General features: G+C 39.1%; 1 protein-coding gene and 1 non-coding gene across 2 annotated transcripts; both read left to right on the top strand.

The window, feature by feature from the left end:
- The first annotated feature begins 791 nt into the window (after positions 1-791).
- LOC117064943 (cytochrome c oxidase subunit 7C, mitochondrial) lies at positions 792-3,986 on the top strand. The gene is made up of 3 exons (XM_033179201.1): positions 792-1,000; positions 2,183-2,326; positions 3,697-3,986. The coding sequence occupies exons 1-2, from the start codon at positions 926-928 to the stop codon at positions 2,297-2,299; spliced, it is 192 nt and encodes a 63-aa protein (XP_033035092.1). The 5' UTR covers positions 792-925; the 3' UTR covers positions 2,300-2,326; positions 3,697-3,986.
- Positions 3,536-3,598, top strand: LOC117066259. Its single transcript, XR_004430240.1, has one exon. It is a non-coding gene; the product is annotated as a small nucleolar RNA Z39 (small nucleolar RNA).
- Positions 3,987-20,820: the final 16,834 nt, after the last annotated feature.

The raw sequence follows: 20,820 nt of genomic DNA, 5'->3' as shown, positions 1-20,820 counted from the left end.
CTTGCCCTTTGTTCTTCCTTCTCTTCTATTTGATTCCCTTTATCTTTAGTGATCATTCCCTTAGCATTTCAGTTTTCTTTCTGAAGTCTTTGTGCTGCATGTTGGTTGGTTACTTGTGTTTATGCTTTGTTTCTTCAGCCAGGATCATTAAATATCTCTCAGCACTGGCAAAAGTCCTTGAAATCATTGACACCTAGCATATACTTTATTTAAAATAAAAAGAAAAAAGAAAAGGAATGGGTTTATTGTCCTGTTCAATAGACTAGAGAACATGGAGTGAAACTGCTTCACTTGATTCAATAAAATCGTTTCCAGGCCGGCGCGCTGGCTCACACCTGTAATCCCAGCACTTTGGGAGGCCGAGGCAGGCAGATCACGAAGTCAGAAGATCGAGACCATCCTGGCTAACATGGTGAAACCCCGTCTCTACTAAAAACACAAAAAAATTAGCCCGGCGCAGTGGCGGGCGCCTGTAGTCCCAGCTACTTGGGAGGCTAAGGCAGGAGAATGGTGTGAAACCGGGAGGCGGAGCTTGCAGTGAGCCGAGATCGCGCCACTGCACTCCAGCCTGGGCAACAGAGACAGACTCTGTCTCAATTAAAAAAAAAAAAAAAAAAATCGTTTCCGGTAACAGCCCCCCCCCCCCCCCCAGCCCCGGGAATCCTAGACCTAACCCTAGCGCGAAACTACATTTCCCACAATTCTTCGGGGGCTGATAAGGCGCCGCACCGTTCTGAACTACAATTCCCACAATCCATTGAGATCCCCGCTTTGTTGCGTTTCCTCAAGGCCCCCTCCCATTTCCCATCTTTCCTTTCGGTCCTTGAGCACCGGGAACAAGGTCGTGAAAACAAGGACTTGGTGAGGTGCCGCCATTTCATCCATACTCGGTCTCTCCGCCTTTCGCAGAGCTTCCAGCAGCGCTATGTTGGGCCACAGCATCCGGAGGTTCACAACCTCTGTGGTCCGTAGGAGCCACTATGAGGAGGGCCCTGGGAAGGTTAGTGTATAAAGGGGCGCGACTTCGTTGGGGGAGGGGGCGCTTGGCTGTGACTCGCGCACCTCAAAGGCCGCCTCCGGGCTGTGGCGGGGGAGATGAAAGCCAGGAACTAGGCTGAGACGCAGAGTAGCGTTTCACTTACCCCAGGGGCCAGTGAGGAAGCTGGGCATCCTAGCGCGTAGCGTCTCTGCTTCTATCAACCGCCTGACGCCCCTTCCCCCGCCCAGCAGAAAGCCCTGGGATGGCTCCTGGAGGCCACGGCTGTAGGTGTGTGGCTTAAAGCCGAGCTGGAGGTCGTCGGACCCGAAATGAAGGTCATTGGAAAATCATGAGGAAATCAGGGCCTCTGGTTATGGAAGAGGCTTTGTAAACCAGCTGGCTAAGTTAAAAGTACTAACCCTTCAACTCCGTTAAGGCTGGGTTTGGCCTCAGGTGTAAACAACTTAAACCACAAAGCAGTAACAACCTCGGAGGGTCACAGGAGGCCTAGTCGTAAAGGGCAGAGAAGGTGCTTCGTAATGAGAAAATAAATAAATAAATTGGGCGGGGTGCGGTGGCTCACTCCTGTAATCGGGAGGCCGAGGCAGACGGATCACCTGAGGTAAGGAGTTCGAGACCAGCCTGGCCAACATGGCGAAACCCTGTCTCTACTAAAAAGTACAAAAAAATTAGGTGGTGGTGTGTGCCGGTAATCCCTGCTACTCGGGAGGCTGAGGCAGGAGAATCGCTTGAATCCGGGAGGTGGAGGTTGCCGTGAGCCGAGATCACGCCACTGCACTCCAGCCTGTATGACAGAGCGGGACTCAGTCTCAAAAAGAAAAAGAAAAAACAACTTTGTATTGCACTTAACATTGCCATGTGTCGTCTTCTAATGTGACTACTTAAGACAGTAGTTTTTTCGATTTTCTAAAATAAGAAACTTCTCACTATTTGACGTTTGAGTCCTTAAGACTATTGCCTAGTGCTCGGTAAAGCCAGATTGTTTCTTACCTTCTAGTGTTGTGTGATGAAGGTCATAGGATCAGAAAGATAAATGTTTAAAAAGATGTTACGATTTATGGCATATGTAACCTGATGATGTAAAATAAATATAACTAGCATTTCCTGTATACTTGTGTTTTGATTATTAAGCAGATTATTTGAGGTTCTATTTCGATTACTTTTTCTCTTTTTTTCCAACAGAATTTGCCATTTTCAGTGGAAAACAAGTGGGCGTTACTAGTTAAGATGTGTTTGTACTTTGGATCTGCATTTGCTACACCATTCCTTATAGTAAGACACCAACTGCTTAAATCATAAGGATGTTTCAGTTCGTCCATTTAACAGGTAGTTCATGGATTTCTAATCTTCTTAAAGCAGGCCTTTTTATTAAGTAGCCTCTTCCCCCTCACCCAGAACACACACACAAATAGGTTGTTAAGTAGGACTGATTCCTGAGATTATATGTAGATGTGGCATTGGTGGAGACTAGTTGTAAACCTGTATAAAAATATTTGAATAATGGCCAGTGTTTATTGAATACTACTGCTTATCAGGTACACTTTACATCGGTATCTCATGTTCTCTAGCAAGCTTGTGAGGTGGATGATAGTAACCCCATCTGAGACACAAAGATGTGAAGTTGTTCAAGATCTCATAACTGGTATATTGGTGGACGAGGACTCTTGCCCAGGCGTTTCCATTTCTTTCAGAAAGTGGTCACTGTGCTCCCAGTTTTTAAATTGGCTTACAGTACTTGTTTAAGTTGTGAAAAATCCCTGAAGATGAAGAAAACCCTTCTAGTGTTCCTTGATATATAAGTCCCAGATAATTATGCAATTGTAAATCTATGCCTCACCAACTCAACCATGTTGGGAGACTCAAACTTCTGAATATACTAGCCTCATTAAGGCAGTGGTTCCTTTTTTTTTTTTTTTTTTTTTTGAGACGGAGTCTCGCTCTGTCACCCAGGCTGGAGTGCTGTGGCCAGATCTCAGCTCACTGCAAGCTCCGCCTCCCGGGTTCACGCCATTCTCCTGCCTCAGCCTCCCGAGTAGCTGGGACTACAGGCGCCACCACGTCGCCCGGCTAGTTTTTTGTAGTTTTTAGTAGAGACGGGGTTTCACCGTGTTAGCCAGGATGGTCTCGATCTCCTGACCTCGTGATCCGCCCATCTCGGCCTCCCAAAGTGCTGGGATTACAGGCTTGAGCCACTGCGCCCAGCCAAGGCAGTGGTTCTTAAATGAGAATGATTTTACAACACAATGGGGCATTTGGCAATGTGAGACATTTTTGATCATTCCACCTTGGGGGCAAAATACCAGTGGTGCTGAGGTTGAGAAACCTTGTGTCAAGGGGATATGTTAATATATGCTCAGAGGAGTCCTTCATATTGGAAGGTTAGCAGATTTCCTGTGAGTGGATAAAATATTTATTTACCTTAATTGTCGTCAGAGTTTCTCAGAGTAATACTATAGAACACTGGAATGATCGGAAAGACTGTCATAGTTTAGAGGGGGAATAACTTATCCAAGCTACTAATGCGGAAAGGTTTCGGTGCATGTGATGAAGCAAATCAGTATGAATGAAGTCATGATACTGTAAACGCTTTCTGATGTACTACTCAAACTGATAGAAAATATTTTCATGAAACTACATGATTTCTGTTAAATGAATGGGATTTTTTAAATGCCATTAATTTCTGTTTTTATTTGCAGATATGAAGAGCATTTTAAGAGATACAGCCTCTGGAAATGGATCAAACTCTAACTCATGGCATACTAGATATGTTTGTCAATAAACTTACGACATGAATGCTTAATGCCTCTTTTTTGAAATAGGGAATGTAATACTTGACCATTTGCCTACTTTATTAATTTGGGTATAACATTCCAGTATTACTCTGTGATTTAGCTTATTTAATAGTGTTAAACTGAGGTTATATTAAATTTTTGATTCCCAGGTCAGGATTTTGTTGGTAATTTATGCAATAAAAGGGAAATACAAATCAATCTTGTTTATTTCTATGATTTTTTTTTTTTGTCATTAACTTGAAGGAAAAAATACTTTTGTTCTTGCCCTTTACTTTGATTTAGTAAATTATTTTTCCTATGATTGATTAATCATCAGGAAAACTATTCATTCCAATTGAAGTTCTGGATAATCAGGTATTTAGGAGCTTTGTTTTTTGTTTTGTTTGTTGTGTTTCTCTACTTCAAGCAGAAGTGTTTGCCTCAGTAAGTGTTCTGGTGACCAGTATTAGTCTTAATTAGAATGAATAAAAGAATATTTGAAATGGAATATAATACCATGTAATTTGTAGTATAGTAAGTACTCCCAATTTATTCTGGTGCTTTCACTATCATATAGCCTAGTAGAAATGGGATAAAAGGTAGTTCTGATTAGTAATTATATATGTGAATCGAATTTGTTTTATAAGTAGTGAAATGCTGCTTGCCATTTAAAATGTAATGAAGTCATTACATTTTAGGACTTTGTATAAGATGTAGGACAGTAACTAACTACTGAGTATTTTCATCTGCTCTCTGTTGGAATACCACTGATGTTAAAATGCTACAATAAAACACTCCAAACTGGTAGTCTGTTTGGCCTCCAGACTTTGGTGAAAGGGTGATGCTCTGTTTTTCAGCCAACATTTAACTTTTCATAAAAGTGTATTTCTGGATTTTTGAAAAATTGCTCTGAGTGGTTCTATATCCATCCCTTCATCAAAGAAAATAGCTGTGTAGGCCACTCCCCACTATATCACTAGATTTCTTATATGGCCCTTGGGTACAACTACTGATTTGCTAAAAACTTCCATTTTTATTTTTTTGTTTCTCAACTAGGGCCTCACTTTAGGTTCTTCAACAGTCACTTGATAACTACTTAATTATGGTACAGCCTTAATTTATATGACTTTGCTCATATGTCTGCTGTACTTGTGTGTCATTGTTATTTGATTATTCAGTGGTAAATCAGGTATCCTGTATTGAGAGAGTTCCTTGTATGGAACATAAAGATTTTTCATCTTTGGAAAAAGTTGAAGCGGCCCAGCAAGGGGGCCTCATGCCTGTAATCCCAGCACTTTGGGATTGAGACCATCCTGGTCAACATGGTGAAACCCCTTCTCGACTAAAAATAGAAAAAAACCAGCGGGGCATAGTGGCGCATGCCTGTAGTCCCAGCTACTCGGGAGGCTGAGGCAGGAGAATCACTTGAACCTGGGAGGCAGAGGTTGCAGTGAACTGCAAACGCGTCACTGCACTCCAGCCTGGGCGACAGAGCGACACTGTCTGAAAAGGAGAAGCAAGAGTAAGTTTAAGGTTTGTTAGATGATTTTGGTTTTCTTGGAAATTATGATAGGGCTTACCTCATTAGATTGTTTTTGAGATCTAGTAAGTTATATAAAAACTTGTCTCACAAGTCCTAAATTCAAATTTTTTGGAGAGGATGTTAAAATAGATTAGGAATCAATAGTTACGGGTAGCTAAGTCTAGCTAGGAAAGTATTTGAGGGATATATGTGAGAGAAAAAACGTCTACCTTTCTTATAGTACAGATTGTGCCACCCCAATAAAAGGCTTCAGCAGGCTGGCTGTAAGTGCATGCGTTACAGAGGGTGTATAACTGCTTAGTTTCTGTATTAGGATTCTCTAGACAAACAGATCAAGAGGATGCACATAGAAAAATTTAGAATTGTCTCATCCGATTCTGGAGGCTTGGTGGTTTGGAAATACGGGTATGCCAGCGGGCTGGAGACCCAGCAAAGGCAGTTGCTGCCGGAATTCCTCCTTGGGGGAGGTCAGTCTTGGTTCATTAAGATCTTGAACTAATTCAAGAAGCTTAGCCACATTATAAAGAGGGTCAGCTTTACTCCAAGTCCACTGACTTAAATGGTAAACTCATAATAATTCAAGAAACACCTTCACAAATACATCTAGAGGATTGTTGATGCAAATATTTGAGCACTGTGTCCTTGTCAAGTTGACACAAAGTTAACCATAACAGTAGTTTAATTTTGTTTCCCTAAACTGGTTTTTGTTTGTTTGTTTGTTTGTTTTTTTTTTGAGGCGGAGTCTCGCTCTGTCGCCTGGGCTGGAGTGCAGTGGCCGGATCTCAGCTCACTGCAAGCTCCGCCTCCGGGTTCACGCCATTCTCCTGCCTCAGCCTCCCGAGTAGCTGGGACTACAGGCGCCCGCCACCTTGCCCGGCTAGTTTTTTGTATTTTTAGTAGAGACGGGGTTTCACTGTGTTAGCCAGGATGGTCTCGATCTCATGACCTCGTGATCCGCCCGTCTCGGCCTCCCAAAGTGCTGGGATTACAGGCTTGAGCCACCGCGCCCAGCCCCCTAAACTGGTTTTTAAAATTCAAGCCAATATTTAAAACCTGGAGGTCTCCAAAAAAGTCCAGATTCTCGGGGAAAAAAAAAAAAAAAAAATTACACTGGATGAACCCACAAATGCCCACGTGAAACTAATCAGGACCAAGTAAAAAGTTTGTACCTTTTGCAGATGCTTCCCTAACTTGCTAGAATACCAGAATAGGAATTTTGGTCAGAATCCAGGATTTGTTTTAAAGACAAGTCACTGTCATTGTTTCAATAATTAAGCCATGGCCAACAGTGAAGGACGTAATTCAAAATGTAGGTTTTGCTGCAGAGACCATAGAGGTTAAGAATGTGGGCTCAGAACTAAGACTTGGCTGGATTCAAAGCCAGGGTTGATACATTCTTCAACGATCTGTACCTCACTTTAAGTTGATATCTAGTTTAGTGTAGTTGTGAAGATTAAAAACGAAAATAGAGGTAGGGCACAGTGGCTCACACCTGTAGTCCCAGCACTTTGGGAGGTCGAGTTGGGTGAATCACGAGGTCAGAAGTTCGAGATCAGCCTGGCCATTGTGGTGAAACCGCATCTCTACTAAAAATACAAAAAATCAATCGGGTGTAGTGGTGGGCGCCTGTAATTCCAGCTGCTCAGGAGGCTGAGACAGAGGGAATTGCTTGAACCCGGGAGGTGGAGGTTGCAGTGACCCGAGATCGCACCACTGCACTCCCGCCTGGCCGACAGAGCAAGACTGTCTCAAAATTAAGAAAATAAAATAAAATATACCTAAATTGAGGCAAATTTCCTTAAGTTTCTAGTGTAGAGTGCTTAATTGGAACAAGCAAGATGGGGCAAGTATAATGGGCATTGTGTAAGTCGTTAAAGTTGATCCCAGAACAATTCTGCAATAGTTAATAGATTGGTCTATGCTGCAGACACTGTGTCTTCAAAAGTGATGCCAGAATAATAGTGCTAAAATGCAAGTCATCATTTTACTCACTGTAAAACACCTCACCATGACAATGGTCACTTCCCTATAGTTTCAGCCTCATCCCAGCTATATCATGCAGTTTTATGTACCACCTCCATGTTTTAATTTAGCTCAGGTGCCACCTTTTCTATAAAGTTTCCCCTTTTTATTTTTATTTTTTAAGAGATAGGGTCTTGATTTGGCACCCAGGCTGGAGTACAGTGGCACAATCATAACTGGCTGCCACCCTCCAGGGGATCTTCCTGCCTCAGCATCTGGAGTAGTTGGGGCTACAGGGGCTTGTCACTGTCCCTGGCTAATATTTTTGTATTTTATTTTTTGAGGAGACTGAGTCTCACTGTATTGCCCAGGCTGTTCTCATACTCCTGGCCGCAATCCCTCTTTCTCTGAGGGATTATAGGCATGTGCCACCAAACCCAGTCCCTTCCTGATTTCTCTTCATTATCCATAACACACTCCACATAAATCTCTAACATCCTGTAAACAGGCTTATAATTCAGCAGGTACTGTAATTACTGATTTCCTTATCTACCTTTCATACCAGCTTGTGATCTTTCTGAGCCCAGAGAGGCTTCTTTATTCATGTATCCTGCATCTATAATTTAGTTGGTGATCCATGAACACTCTCTATTCTGTTAATCCTCTCAATAATCTGAAGTCAAGAATAAAAATTACCTAAAAACAAATTCTAGGCCTTTTATGCATCAAAAGGTATATTTCAATACTTTACGAATAAAGGTGAATTTTTCCTGGATAGTTGGAAATTGGTTCTCCCATCAAACATAAATGTATTGAAATAATCCAGTTGAAAAAAAATGAGTTTAAATTTACACCAAAATGTAACTCAACTATGTCACCACTGTTTAGTCCATCTGATATCTTTTTTTTCTTTGCAGACAAACCTTGAATGAAGGAAAGTGTGTTTATATATATTCTGGAATAGCTCTTTATCTTGTTTCAAGCCAGCATTTTAAGAAGCACTGGCTTAAAGAATTGGGCTTTTTTTTTTTTTTTTTTTTTAATCTTGTGTAACAAAAGATGGAGTTCAGGAATTTTAGGGCCCTCCAAGTTTCTCAGCCTGTTTTTCCTAAACCATTTCTTTCATTCTCATAAGATGGCTGCTACAGCTCCAGGCATCCCATACAGACTTGACAATATCCAGCAAGAAAAATTACTGTCTTTGTTATTATTCAAAGTGAAGAAAGCTTTCCTTCAGACTATCCCTCATTAGTCACTGTCCAGAAAAGTGATAAATTCACCTCTGAATATAACACAGGCAAGGGAATAGCATGACAATGATTAAATTTGACCAATTAGCATTTTCTCACAAGTCTTATGTGGGCAGAGTAGATACTGAAGCAAGTCAGGATTCTACCAGAAAGGGAAGAGAAAGCGGCTATTGGGTATGCAAAAGACACTGCCTGCTGCAATTATCCTATATACTATACTAAAAAGATGGAACAGAATGTCATAAAATGTAATAAGCCTTCATTTTAGTGTTTCCAATAAATAAAGACCACAGCGTAGGTCTTTAGATTAAGCTATATAGAATAGAGGAGAAATACTGTTTAGGCTTTTTCTGTCTCCTTTCAATAGAAAATATAAATAATGTGAGCTTTTATATGATTTATACTCTGCCCACATCAAAACCTTTTTAAAAATTTCATCTATTATCAAATGGTGTTTCGTTATCATAGCTATTGTAACTTTATAACCCAGAGGGAAGCTGGCCACTTTCCATATATCTTAATACAGTGAAGATTTTTTAGTGAGTATGTAATTCAAATAATATATAGTTGATTTGTGTGGTACCCACATTTCCTTCCTTAACCTGGTATAGTAGTCATTAAGGCTTTTCATAAATATGACAGCTCTATTTCTGTACACATAGGATCAAACTCTAACCCCTTTGCTTTGACAATAAAAAACTGAGAAGTGATATGCATTATTTCTACATGAAAGCTCTAAAAGGCAGTATACCCTTCACCAACTTCCCTTCTTCCTGCTACAGGGATATAGCCTCCATCAGCCTGGGTTCCTGAAAGACTCTAAGCGTAGCCTCTTGTCAGATATATAGAGTGAGCAAGAAATTTTCATTGTTTTAAGCATTTGGGGTTTGGGGATCGTTTGTTACTGCAGTAAAAGTTTTCCTACCTTCAAAATACTTAAGCACTTCGTATGTCCTTGAAAAGTATCACTTCTCTACTTCTCTGATTCTTCAGTCAAAGAATTATGTTGATGATCTTTTAAGGACTCTTCCCAATTTAAGTGAATTGTATCTACAATTGCAAATGTGGGTACCACACAAAAGCCTGACTCAGAGGTGGTAAGATCTCTTTTCAGCACTTTTCATGCATGGACAGGGGCCAGAATGATGGAGATGAATCACCTTGGGCTTTCAGAGTGGTTTTCAGATGCAGTTTTGAGCAACTACCTACTAGCCATTTCCACCTTCTCTCTCATTTTCATGGACTCTACTTACCCATTGTACACTTTTGTAAAAATTGGAAAATGAGTCTCTTCTTCCAGAGGGGCACAGCATCATGCCAGAGCATTCATGCTTTCCTATTCAGTACCTCTGTATCATTGTAAAACAGTACAGCTGTATGTTACATTCCTGTACAGTCATCTCAACTTTGAATTTTTCAGATTATTCCTACTAAAATTCACTCCTCCTCCCCCTAAATTTTCCCAGCTCTAACAAAAGGTGGATAGCATAATTATTATGGGTTGAATAGGTGTCTGTATTTTTTAGAATAAGCTTTGTGTGTTTTCTTTGCTGGATTCCAAAACATAGTACTATGCTTGGTAAATATTAAGCTTTCAACAAATATATTTAGATAGATAAAGGCATGGAAGAATACTAATCAGATTTAATAGCATCTTCAAGTTCAATAGCATTAGAAACCAGTCTAGGAAGTTCTGTACTTGATGCATCCCTCTCTAAGGGGGACCAGGAAGTAACTCTTAAGTACCCATATATTGATAAATTTCTCAGGGTTACATCTTAACCCTAATTTTCTTAGTATTATCAAAAAAAATTCCCATTCATTATGTTGTGAGAGCAATTTTATACCATCTATGAAACTGCCTAGTGTGAAATATTTATTCACACGCCAGCCCTCATACTAACTACCAAAACAATTATTTGAAAGTGATTTTTTAATTTCCCCAGACAGGATATATACTAAGTTGAACCATATGAAATTACTGATATTTTACTTTTTTTTTAACCTATCGGATGGTAATTTCTGACGGTTCAATGATCATAGTTTCCCTTTTCAGTTACTGGACCACCTATAGAGTTCCTTTCATCCATATACCTGTTTTGGGAAACTGTGGATTTTACCAACACCAAAAATGGACTAATTGGGTTGTATACACTCAGTATAGCAGAACTAATTCTTCTTAATCTGGGTACCATTATTTCATTACCAATTATACAACAAGATAGTCTGAAATTCCCAAATGTTGCCTTTTCCTAACAGTCTGCACTTTGGGGAATATAGTTCTGAATTACACAGCTCTGAAATCCATTACTTTCAGATGCAGAGTAAAATGAGCTTACAGCAAGACTATGGCTTGCAATGTTTTTCATTGTGGGATTTAATGTAAATTATCTGGATTTTAGAAAAGGAATTCTAAATATTTCCATGTTTTCATAGGAAAAAAATGGGCTTATTTTAAATCTAAATCTCCCCTCATGTCCTCCAAAAAAAAAAAAATTGTACTGATTGTCAGGAAAAGAAAATTCACTCATAACCTATACCTTTAATGTAACTAGGAAATAGATTTTAAATTACTTATCAATAGGAAAATAAACACTTGAGACCAGCAAAATTTGGTAGATATGTGTGTGGCAAAGAAGAAAGGTCCTGGTAGGGAGTGCGATGGGTGAGTTATTCATGTGACAACTTAAGGTCTAGGATTGATGGTGGGCTATAGCACTTTACAATTCTTAGCATATGAATGACAAGAGCAATATTATATTTGCAACTACCTGCCTGATGACCTGCTAAGAATAGAAACTGTGGAGTAGAATAGCCAGAAAGAAGTAATCTGAGAATGGGAATACGAAGGTTCAATCAGGTTTAGAATATTATTCAGTTTAAGAGAGATTTGAAAATAAAATGCAGAAAAATGTGTGTCCTGTTGTCCCTAATTGTCCTGTTTCAGCCATGGACTTGTTACACCTGTACACTTCATTAGATTCTTTAGGAATTCTATTATATTGTGTAAATGTGCAAAAATACAGCACTGGATTTTTATATAGTGACTCAGAAAAAGAAATGAGAGTAGAAAATTCTTCAAGGGGCCAGCCAACGTGAAAAGTGCTTTCACTACTCTATCTCAATAGTTAATTTAGTTCTGGTCTTAAAATCTAAATGCCTCTGTATTCTAAGACCTGTGGTAGTCTTGTGATGTCTTGAATACTTCGCACTTTCTTTGACATTATAAAATAACTTTATAGTGCAGTTAATCAAATAACAGTAAAAAAAAGTACTCTACAGAGAGCTCATTTGAATATTTAACAAGATGAATGCTGATCTCTAAAGTTGAAGGCAGCTCCATTTACATAGGTACATAGAACGTCAGTCCAGAAACTCTATGTGCTCTTCCCAAGCAGTTGTTTGACAAAGACATATATTCATTTCACTCAATATCTATTTAACTCCTACGTTTAAGGTACTGTAGTGGCCTCTGAGAGAAACACTAAGAGAAGTAAGTATTCCCCATCTTTCAGGAGTGCAGAAACTCAGGAAAATATAGATGCTTATGCACATAAATTGAGTACAAATTAAGAAGTCATAAGTACTGGAAAAGAGGCTCAAAAAGGGCAATGGGAGGAATGGGGTCAGGGGCTGGACGCCTAGTGTATCTGAAACAATTTTGGAGTTCATATCTTAAGGCATGTGAAGAATTCGTTCTCATAGATAAGGAAAAGGGTGGGCTATACAAAGTATGTGTATATATATATATATGTAGAGAGAGAGTATGTATACATATATAATAGTGTGTATACATCTATATATCTATATATGGGGGGGAGAGAGAGAGAAAAGAGATGGAGTCTTGCTCTGTTGCCCAGTCTGGAGTGCAGTGGCATGATCTTATCTCACTGCAACCTCCACCTGCTAGGTTCAAGTGATTCTCATGCCTCAGCCTTCTGAGTAGCTGGGAGTACAGACACCCACTACTATGCCCTTGCTAATTTTTTTGTATTTTTTTTAGTAGAGATGGGGTTTGACCCTGCTGGCCAGACTGGTCTTGAACTCCTGACCTCAGGCGATCTGCTTGCCTCAGCCACCCAAAGTGCTGGGATTACAGGCGTGTGCCACCATGCCCAGCCCTATTTACATATATTTTAAGTGTATACACACATGTGTACGAGAGAGAGACAAGAATTGCATAGATTATTTCTTTATTGCATAAAATAAAGAAAAATCCTTAAGCACTTTAATGCTCAAGGCACACGTTTTACTTATTTTAGAAATGGTTCCAAGCAAAGCAGAGGGACGCTATTATTCAGGTATATGCATTAAATCTGAAAATCTGGAACATGAAGCCACTAATCTCTGGGTGTTATGACAACCTCTTTTGTACAGTTTGTAAGTAATGATGATAGACTCCAAAATATTGTATTATTAGAGGGAGTCTTCATTAAGACAAAATTTTGGACCTCAGTGCCCTGGCATTAAATCAATCATCAATCTGCAAATGTGAAAAACTTCCCAAGCAACAAACTAAACTAACATATTAAAAGAACTTAAACACCGGGCGCAGTGGCTCAAGCCTGTAATCCCAGCACTTTGGGAGGCCAAGACGGGCGGATCACGAGGTCAGGAGATCGAGACCATCCTGGCTAGCTAACACGGTGAAACCCCGTCTCTACTAAAAAAATACAAAAAACTAGCCGGGCAAGGTGGCGGGTGCCTGTAGTCCCAGCTACTCGGGAGGCTGAGGCAGGAGAATGGCGTGAACCCGGGAGGCGGAGCTTGCAGTGAGCTGAGATCCGGCCACTGCACTACACCCTGGGTGACAGAGCGAGACTCCGTCTCAAAAAAAAAAAGAACTTAAAAAGGCTAAAAATCACTTGTTAAAATGTAACCCATTGGAAACAAACAAACAAACAAACAAAAACGAATTTTAAAAAGGAATGGAAGCAAGAGTTGGTATTTAGAAACATTTTTTCAGCCATATTTGTTACAGTGTTCTATGGTCATAGAACTATTAATGCATTAATTTACATATATCCTTGATTTACCCTCAAAGATACTTTAGTCAGGTACTTAAATCTTTTACTCTTTGATGTATACATACACACATGCACACACAAAGACATGTACACATTTATATATATACACACACGTATATAAACGTATATGCATGGATACACATACACATCACAGTCATTTCAAGAGAATGAAGAACAAAATTAATTAATCTTTGATCTTATGGGTACATTGAAAGTCTCCTGGAGAAGGGAGAACATGGGCTGGAACTTACTGAAAGATCATGATTGCACTTAGGATAAGGTAAAGACTAACTAGTGGGCCATTTCAACTGGTGTTTCATGAGAGATCTACACCAATATGATGACTGCCTGGGTTCAGAGACTCTAACTTGAGGCTTAAACATTCAGTTTTGTCATTTCATTTGTATGGGTTAACCAAAATCACAGAAGGCTGCATTATGAGAATGATTGTATATTGGTGTATACGTGATAATCTCCATTCATCTTCTTAAGAAAGCTTAGTGAAGAGATTAAGGTAATATAAAAAGTATGCTTTGCTTGTTATAGTCAGAGAAAATTTAAAAACATGAAAATTTTGATATCAAATGACTAAGTAAAATATACCTGGTTGTAATGTTCAAAATCAACTAATATTTATTGAGAAATAAATACTGCACTTTTGGACTTTCATACACTACCTGATGTGTCCTTCACTATAGTGCAGGATATTAATATTTTTTCTCTCTATATATTCCATATATATATTTTATATATATATATCATGCTGTTAACTAAGCTGTTATGATGTTAACTAAGATGGAAACATTAGATCACAATATGTTTTGTCACCTGAGTGCTAATGCTGATTCTTCTTCTCTCACTTGATCTTAAAACTGGCTATTGTTCTTAATTGTGTGCATGTGTGTGTTTGTGTGTGCATATGTGCACTTAGCATTTCCAAGGAGGCTAAATTTCTTCAGGATGTTCTGTTAGCAGTAGTTCCTGCAAAGGATTAGCTAAAATGCATCTAATGAAACAATTAACCAAAGCAAGCAAGGATATTCATGAAAACTGAAAATAAAACCAATTTTAATTCTTTTTAAACAATTTTTACATGATGCTTTTTGTATTTTTTCTTTGACAGCCGAGAATATGGGGAGGACTGATGACAGTTTACAAACAAGAAAATAGAAATATCTAGGCAAGAATGCGATAGCACTATTAAACTATTGAATTTAATATTCAAAAACATTATGGCATAGGTACTTATTCATTCATACAACAAATACTTATTGAGCACCTACCATGTTCTAGGCACTGTTCCAGGAACAGTGTTCAGTGAATACAACAGACCAAAATCACTGCCTTTGTTATGATAACTTCACATTTTAAAGAGGGAAAGACAGATAATAAACAGTAAGTCTAACAGGTAAACTCTATAGTATCTATAGAGTTGAAATACTATATAGAAAACATAGAAGTGGAAAAAAGGGACAGTGAGTAGGGTAAGGAGAGAGAGGTTACAGTTTTATTTATTTTTATTTTTTGTAGAGACAATGTCTCACTACGTAGCCCAAGATGGTCTTTTTTTTTTTTTTTTTTTTCTGAGACGGAGTCTCCCTCTGTCGCCCAGGCTGGAGTGCAGTGGCCGGATCTCAGCTCACTGCAAGCTCCGCCTCCCGGGTTCACGCCATTCTCCTGCCTCAGCCTCCCGAGTAGCTGGGACTACAGGCGCCCGCCACCTCGCCCGGCTAGTTTTTTGTATTTTTAGTAGAGACGGGGTTTCACAGTGTTAGCCAGGATGATCTCGATCTCCTGACCTCGTGATCCGCCCGTCTCGGCCTCCCAAAGTGCTGGGATTACAGGCTTGAGCCACCGCGCCCGGCATCCCAAGATGGTCTTGAACTCCTGGGCTCAAGCGATCATTTTGCCTCAGCCTCCCAAAGTCCTAGGATTACAGGCATGAATCACCGTGCCTGGTGGAGGTTGTAGTTTTAAATAGAAATGTAGGCTTTATTCAGAAGTTGATATTTAAGCAAAAACTTAAGAAATCTGAGAAAAGAGTGTTTCTAAGGCAGAGTTTTGCCTATCAGGCTTAAAGAATAGTAAAACAGTCAGAGTAGCTAGAGTATACCAAGGAGATATAGCCTAATAAGATATAGCCTAGGTCACTGGGGGCTAGATAAAGTTGAGCCTTGTAAGCCTTTGTAAGGACCTTGGTTTTTACTCTGAATGAGAAGGGGAGTCAGTGGAGAGTTTAGAGGAAAGGAAGGACAGATCTTAAAACTTGCAATCTAACTTAAATTTTAAAAAGTTCACTGTGGCTGCTACATTGAGAACCCAAGACAGTAGGAAGCGAGATTGAAATCAGAAGGCAAAGGAGAAACATATTCAGTATTCAGACAAAGGATAGTGGGCTATTGAACCAACATAGATTTATTTTATATTAGCCTGGGTTCTCTAGAGAAACATTCCAACAGGAGATAGACATCTACATCTGTCTGTCTGTCTATCTATCTATCTATCTATCTATCTATCATCTATCTATCAAGGAATGGGGAGACTGACCATAAGGCATCGACTCATGTGATTACAGAGGTTGAGAATTTCAAGATCTGAAGTTGGCAAGCTGATGTTATAATTCCAGTCTAAGTCTGAAGGCCTGAGAACCAGGAAAGCTGATGGTGAAGTTTCAAGTCCAAATCTGAAAGCAGGAGGAGAGTGACATCCTGGCTCAAAAACACTCAGGCAGAAAGAAAGAATTCTTTCTTAACCTATTATTCTATTCAGGTCTACAGCAGGCTGGATGAGTTCCACTCATGTTGGGGAGAAAATATGCTTTACTTAGTCTACTGATTCAAATGTTAAACTCTTCCAGAAATACCCTCACAGACACACCAGGAATCACATTTAACCAAATATCTGGGCACTACATAGACTAGTCAAGTTGATGCATACATTTAACCATTAGATATTTTGAAGGTAGAGCTAATAGGATTTCCTCACAAGAATTTCCTGGCAGATCTTAAAACTTGCAATCTAACTTGGTTAGATTGGTTGCTAATCTACTCCTTGGTTGCTAAAGGAGTAAGAGAAAGAGAGAAATCAAGGATCCTTCTCTCTATTTTTACATAACAACAAACTGTATCTAAGAGAGTGTCCAGATATGCCCAAGGACATGTACCTATTAAATGACACAAGGGGATTTGAACTCAGGCCTGGTTCATGCCATATAAGCTCTTAATCTCCCCAATAGGTTCTTCTCACATTGGGTGGGAAAGAAGGCAGAGGTTGCTGTAGAACCAATAATTCCCCTAAATAATGTTTACAACATTATTTTATAAATAGCTTCTCTTATTTGTGTGTCTACACCTTCCAAATATCCCTTATTTCTCTATGTGTCTGCTTCTAAATTATTTAAATTTTCCCTCTATTCAGTTTTCAAGGTATGATTTAGCACTTGGATCCTTATCAAGGCTAAGATAAATGCTCCTGTTTGGAACCAAACCTATGCCAGAAATACAATTATGAGAAAAAAAAAAAAACCTTAACCATTGAAAGAGGCTCTGTCAAAAGACTTACGTAGCAAAAAGCTTCTTATTTTGTTAAAATTTTTGATGTGGAAATTAGTATGTACTTACCATCCATAAGCATATTGTTTGCATGTCAATTAAATTCACAATGCCTCCAAGTACTTTAATTATACTACTATTAAGAGATGGAAAATTATAACTAATTATGCTTTAGATATTTCTTCCCAGATATCAAACTAAATTACAGGTGAGAAAAAACCAAACACCATGTGAAATGCCACAACGATATGTACAAAGTACAGTCAGCATTTACCCCAACTTCCTGAGGACAGGAATTTTATGGGAGACAAGAATTATTTTTATTATTTTCATCAGGAAGGTAAAATGTTCCTCTCCTTGCTGTGTTAAGATTTTGAAGACAGATCCCTGTGGCTTTGTGTTGATGAGTTAAATTTAAGAAAAAAAAAAAAAAGACTGAAGCCATGGAAAAAGTTCACATCATTTTATATTGTGTTCCATTAGCTTTCTGTTTGCAGAAGGAGAGATGTTTAGAACAATGATGCCCTGGTTCCTCAAGAGACTCTCAGATCCCCCTTGAAAACTGGATTAGAATTTACATTTAGGAAGATTTTATAGCTGATATTTAGATCTCCATTTAATTTCTCTTAATGAAGTAATAACATAACCTCAGTTTAAGAGCTTTACTTCACCCTTTAAAGGGAAAAATGTGAAGTTTCTTTGGGTCTTTTAAATACCAAGTCCAAGTCCAATTTACAGTCAGTTTGAATGACAACTGCTGGAAATCATCACTAGAGAAAAGTACAATGAAGGTGACAGCAGGAGCCAAGCCCGGAGAGGTGTTTGTCCCCCTAAGGCACATTCTGAGCCAGGTCCATGTAGTTAAATTACTTTAAGTTATTATACCACGATTGAGTCAGACTTGAAGGAGTTGGAGTCCCCAGCTTCTTATAGAAACTATGACTTGTACAGAATTTATTCTGAGGAAGTCCTTTTTTCTCAATACAGACTTCTTACTATTGCTTTGAGCCTCCCTCACATTTGAACATAACAGACCCTTGTTACGTGTATTCATATTGACATATAGATACTTAGACACCAGGTAACAAGGCTTCTGCTATGTTTTGAATTTCCCCTCCAAAACTCATGTTGAAATTTAATTGCTATTGTGATGGCATTAAGAGGTGCCACATTGGGGATCAAATTTCAACATGAAGTTTAGAGGGGGAAAACATCTAAATCGTAACACATTTCAAAAGGGAATGAAGCCCCAGAACCTGAAGACTTCTCTAGGTAGGTAGGTTTTAAAAGTTGACATACGTATGGGCTATCTGGTTCCCGGAGAGATTTTATTTACCTATCAAAGGGTTGAAATAAGGAGATCCTTTTAGAAGGGAAAGGTGACAGCTGCCTCCTTCCTCTTTATAAGCAAGGAAAAATAATTTTTCCTTGGCCATTTATGTAGGTCAATTGACCTGGCTTTTACTATGCTGCCATAAAGGTTAGGACTTGGGCAAAGGGGGCCCAATGCACTTCTTTACTGTGAGGAATTAGTACGAGGAAACCTGTCTCTGACCCAGAACACCTTGTATGTGTATTCAGGATGAAATGAATAAAGAGAAACATTTAATATATAACAATAATGAGAAAGTAATCCCAAATTCAAAGTGGTTTAACAAAACCAAGGTTTATTCTACATGATAATTAGTCATCAAGTTGGGTAGGGTAGTAGAGGTCTGCTCCTTGTTTAAGGACTCGGGATGACAGAGGTTTAGTCCTCTCGTGGCACCTTCACAGTAAAGGAAGTTCTTAGGCTCCCTGTATCAGGGGAAAAGAGTATAAGGGAAGTAGGGGAGGAGAAACCTGCTTGTAGGCTTCTACTAGAAGAGTGTGCTACTTCTGCCCAAACATCATTTGTCAGGACTAGTCACATTGCCCTGCTTAACAACAAGATTGGAAAATGTTGAGGAGCGTGTGAAAATGTAATATATGGTAAATATCTCTGGAATATTTTTGCTTCTGTTCACATCATTCCAATAACTGTAACTTTCTGGTTTTTCTACTACCAACACCTTAAAATACAACAAAATTTTAACTTGCTGTCAAGCCATGCTTACACATTTGGAATATAGACAATTGCCATGAGTTATTACTGAAGGATTGCCATTGAATTTCAAGAAAAAGTTATTGATCATGAAGTCCAGGGATGATGTCTTAATCCATCCAGGCTGCTATAACAAAATACCTTAGACTAGATGATTTATAAACAATGGACATTTATTGCTTACAGCTCTGGAGTCTGGGAAGTCCAGGATCAAAGTACCAGAAGATTCAGTATCTGTTGAGGGTTTGTTCTTCATGGATGGCATGTCTTATGTGTTCTTACATGGCAGAAGGGGAAAACAGGCTCCCTCAGGCCTCTTTTATAAGGTCAGGAATCTCATTCATGCAGGCAGAGGCCTCATGACCTAATCATCTCCCAAAGACCTCACCTCTTAATACCAGTATCATGAGAGTTATGTTTTAACATGTGAATTTGGGAAAAACACAAACATTCAGACCATAGCAGGTGGTTTAAACGTTTTGTTCCTGGCGGGGTGCGGTGGCTCACGCCTGTAATCCCAGCACTTTGGAAGGCCAAGGCAGGCAGATCACGAGGTCAGGAGATTGAAACCATCCTGGCTAACACGGTGAAACCCCGTCTCTACTAAAAATACAAAAAATTAACTGGGCATGGTGCCGGGCGCCTGTAGTCCCAGCTACTCGGGAGGCTGAGGCAGGAGAATGGCGTGAACCCGGGAGGCGGAGCTTGCAGTGAGCTGAGATGAGGCCACTGCACTGGTGACAGAGCAAGACTCAGTCTCAAAAAAAAAAAAAAAAAGTTTTGTTTTTATCATACTTCTCTATCATGTGCTGCTTGTTCTCTAGCCAACATGAATATAGTATTGCCTTCTCTCTGTTGCTTCTATGAGGGTTGACTGTAAACTGGCTCCAGTGGCTATTTTTGTGAAAATACTTTTTACAGAGGAAAAGCACAACAGAATTCTGGTTGCTAGACCAAATAATCACAGGTAATAAGATTTGTAGTTATTTGATTTTTTTCTCAGTAGAATTTAGAAGTTATATCATAAGATCTATTCTTTCTACAACAAGAAAGAATTGAAAGTTCAGAAATGTCATTTGAGACTAAGAATACTCAAAGGAAAGCTCAGTGCTCACTCTCTTATTGGGTATTTGTAATATGCTTATTTGTGCACTTAATTCTCATTATTCACAGTATTTATGTTCTACAAAGTTGTAGCAGACACTGAATTAATAAATACTGAATTATTGCTCATAGGGGAAATACAAGGTTAGGTTTCTGCAAGCCCCACTCACATTTTTTTCCAGTGGATCCATACATCAACATGTTCTGTTTCTGTTTAAAGACATTTTATTTAATGTATATCATTGATTCATTAACATTGAACTCATAGCCAACAGCACTATAACTCATGCCTAAACAAAGCTTATTTAACACATGTACTTCTTCCGTAAGATATATCACAGCCTTCTTGCACTTAGCAACAATAGACAGTATTTCAGCACTGAGCTTGGGGGCCATTTAAATAACAAAATTACCCACAGAAAGCACAAAAATGCAAAATACATGTCACTAAATAGACTGCAGAAAGAATACTTGTTTACAGTATCAGATTTGAAACAAGAAGGCAAAGCACCATTTTGTTCCTCAGCTG

The sequence above is a fragment of the Trachypithecus francoisi genome, unplaced genomic scaffold (genome assembly GCF_009764315.1).
Source record: "Trachypithecus francoisi isolate TF-2019V2 unplaced genomic scaffold, Tfra_2.0 Lachesis_group2, whole genome shotgun sequence".
NCBI lineage: Eukaryota > Metazoa > Chordata > Mammalia > Primates > Cercopithecidae > Trachypithecus > Trachypithecus francoisi.
Note: the sequence above shows the minus strand (reverse complement) of the source record. Positions and strands in the feature narration are given on the sequence as shown.

Bases quoted from the DNA above. Each gene is read 5' to 3' on its own strand.
- LOC117064943 (XM_033179201.1), top strand. From the start codon at position 926: ATGTTGGGCCACAGCATCCGGAGGTTCACAACCTCTGTGGTCCGTAGG. The intron at 1,001-2,182 runs GTTAGTGTATAA...TTTTTCCAACAG, and splicing joins ATGAGGAGGGCCCTGGGAAG to AATTTGCCATTTTCAGTGGA.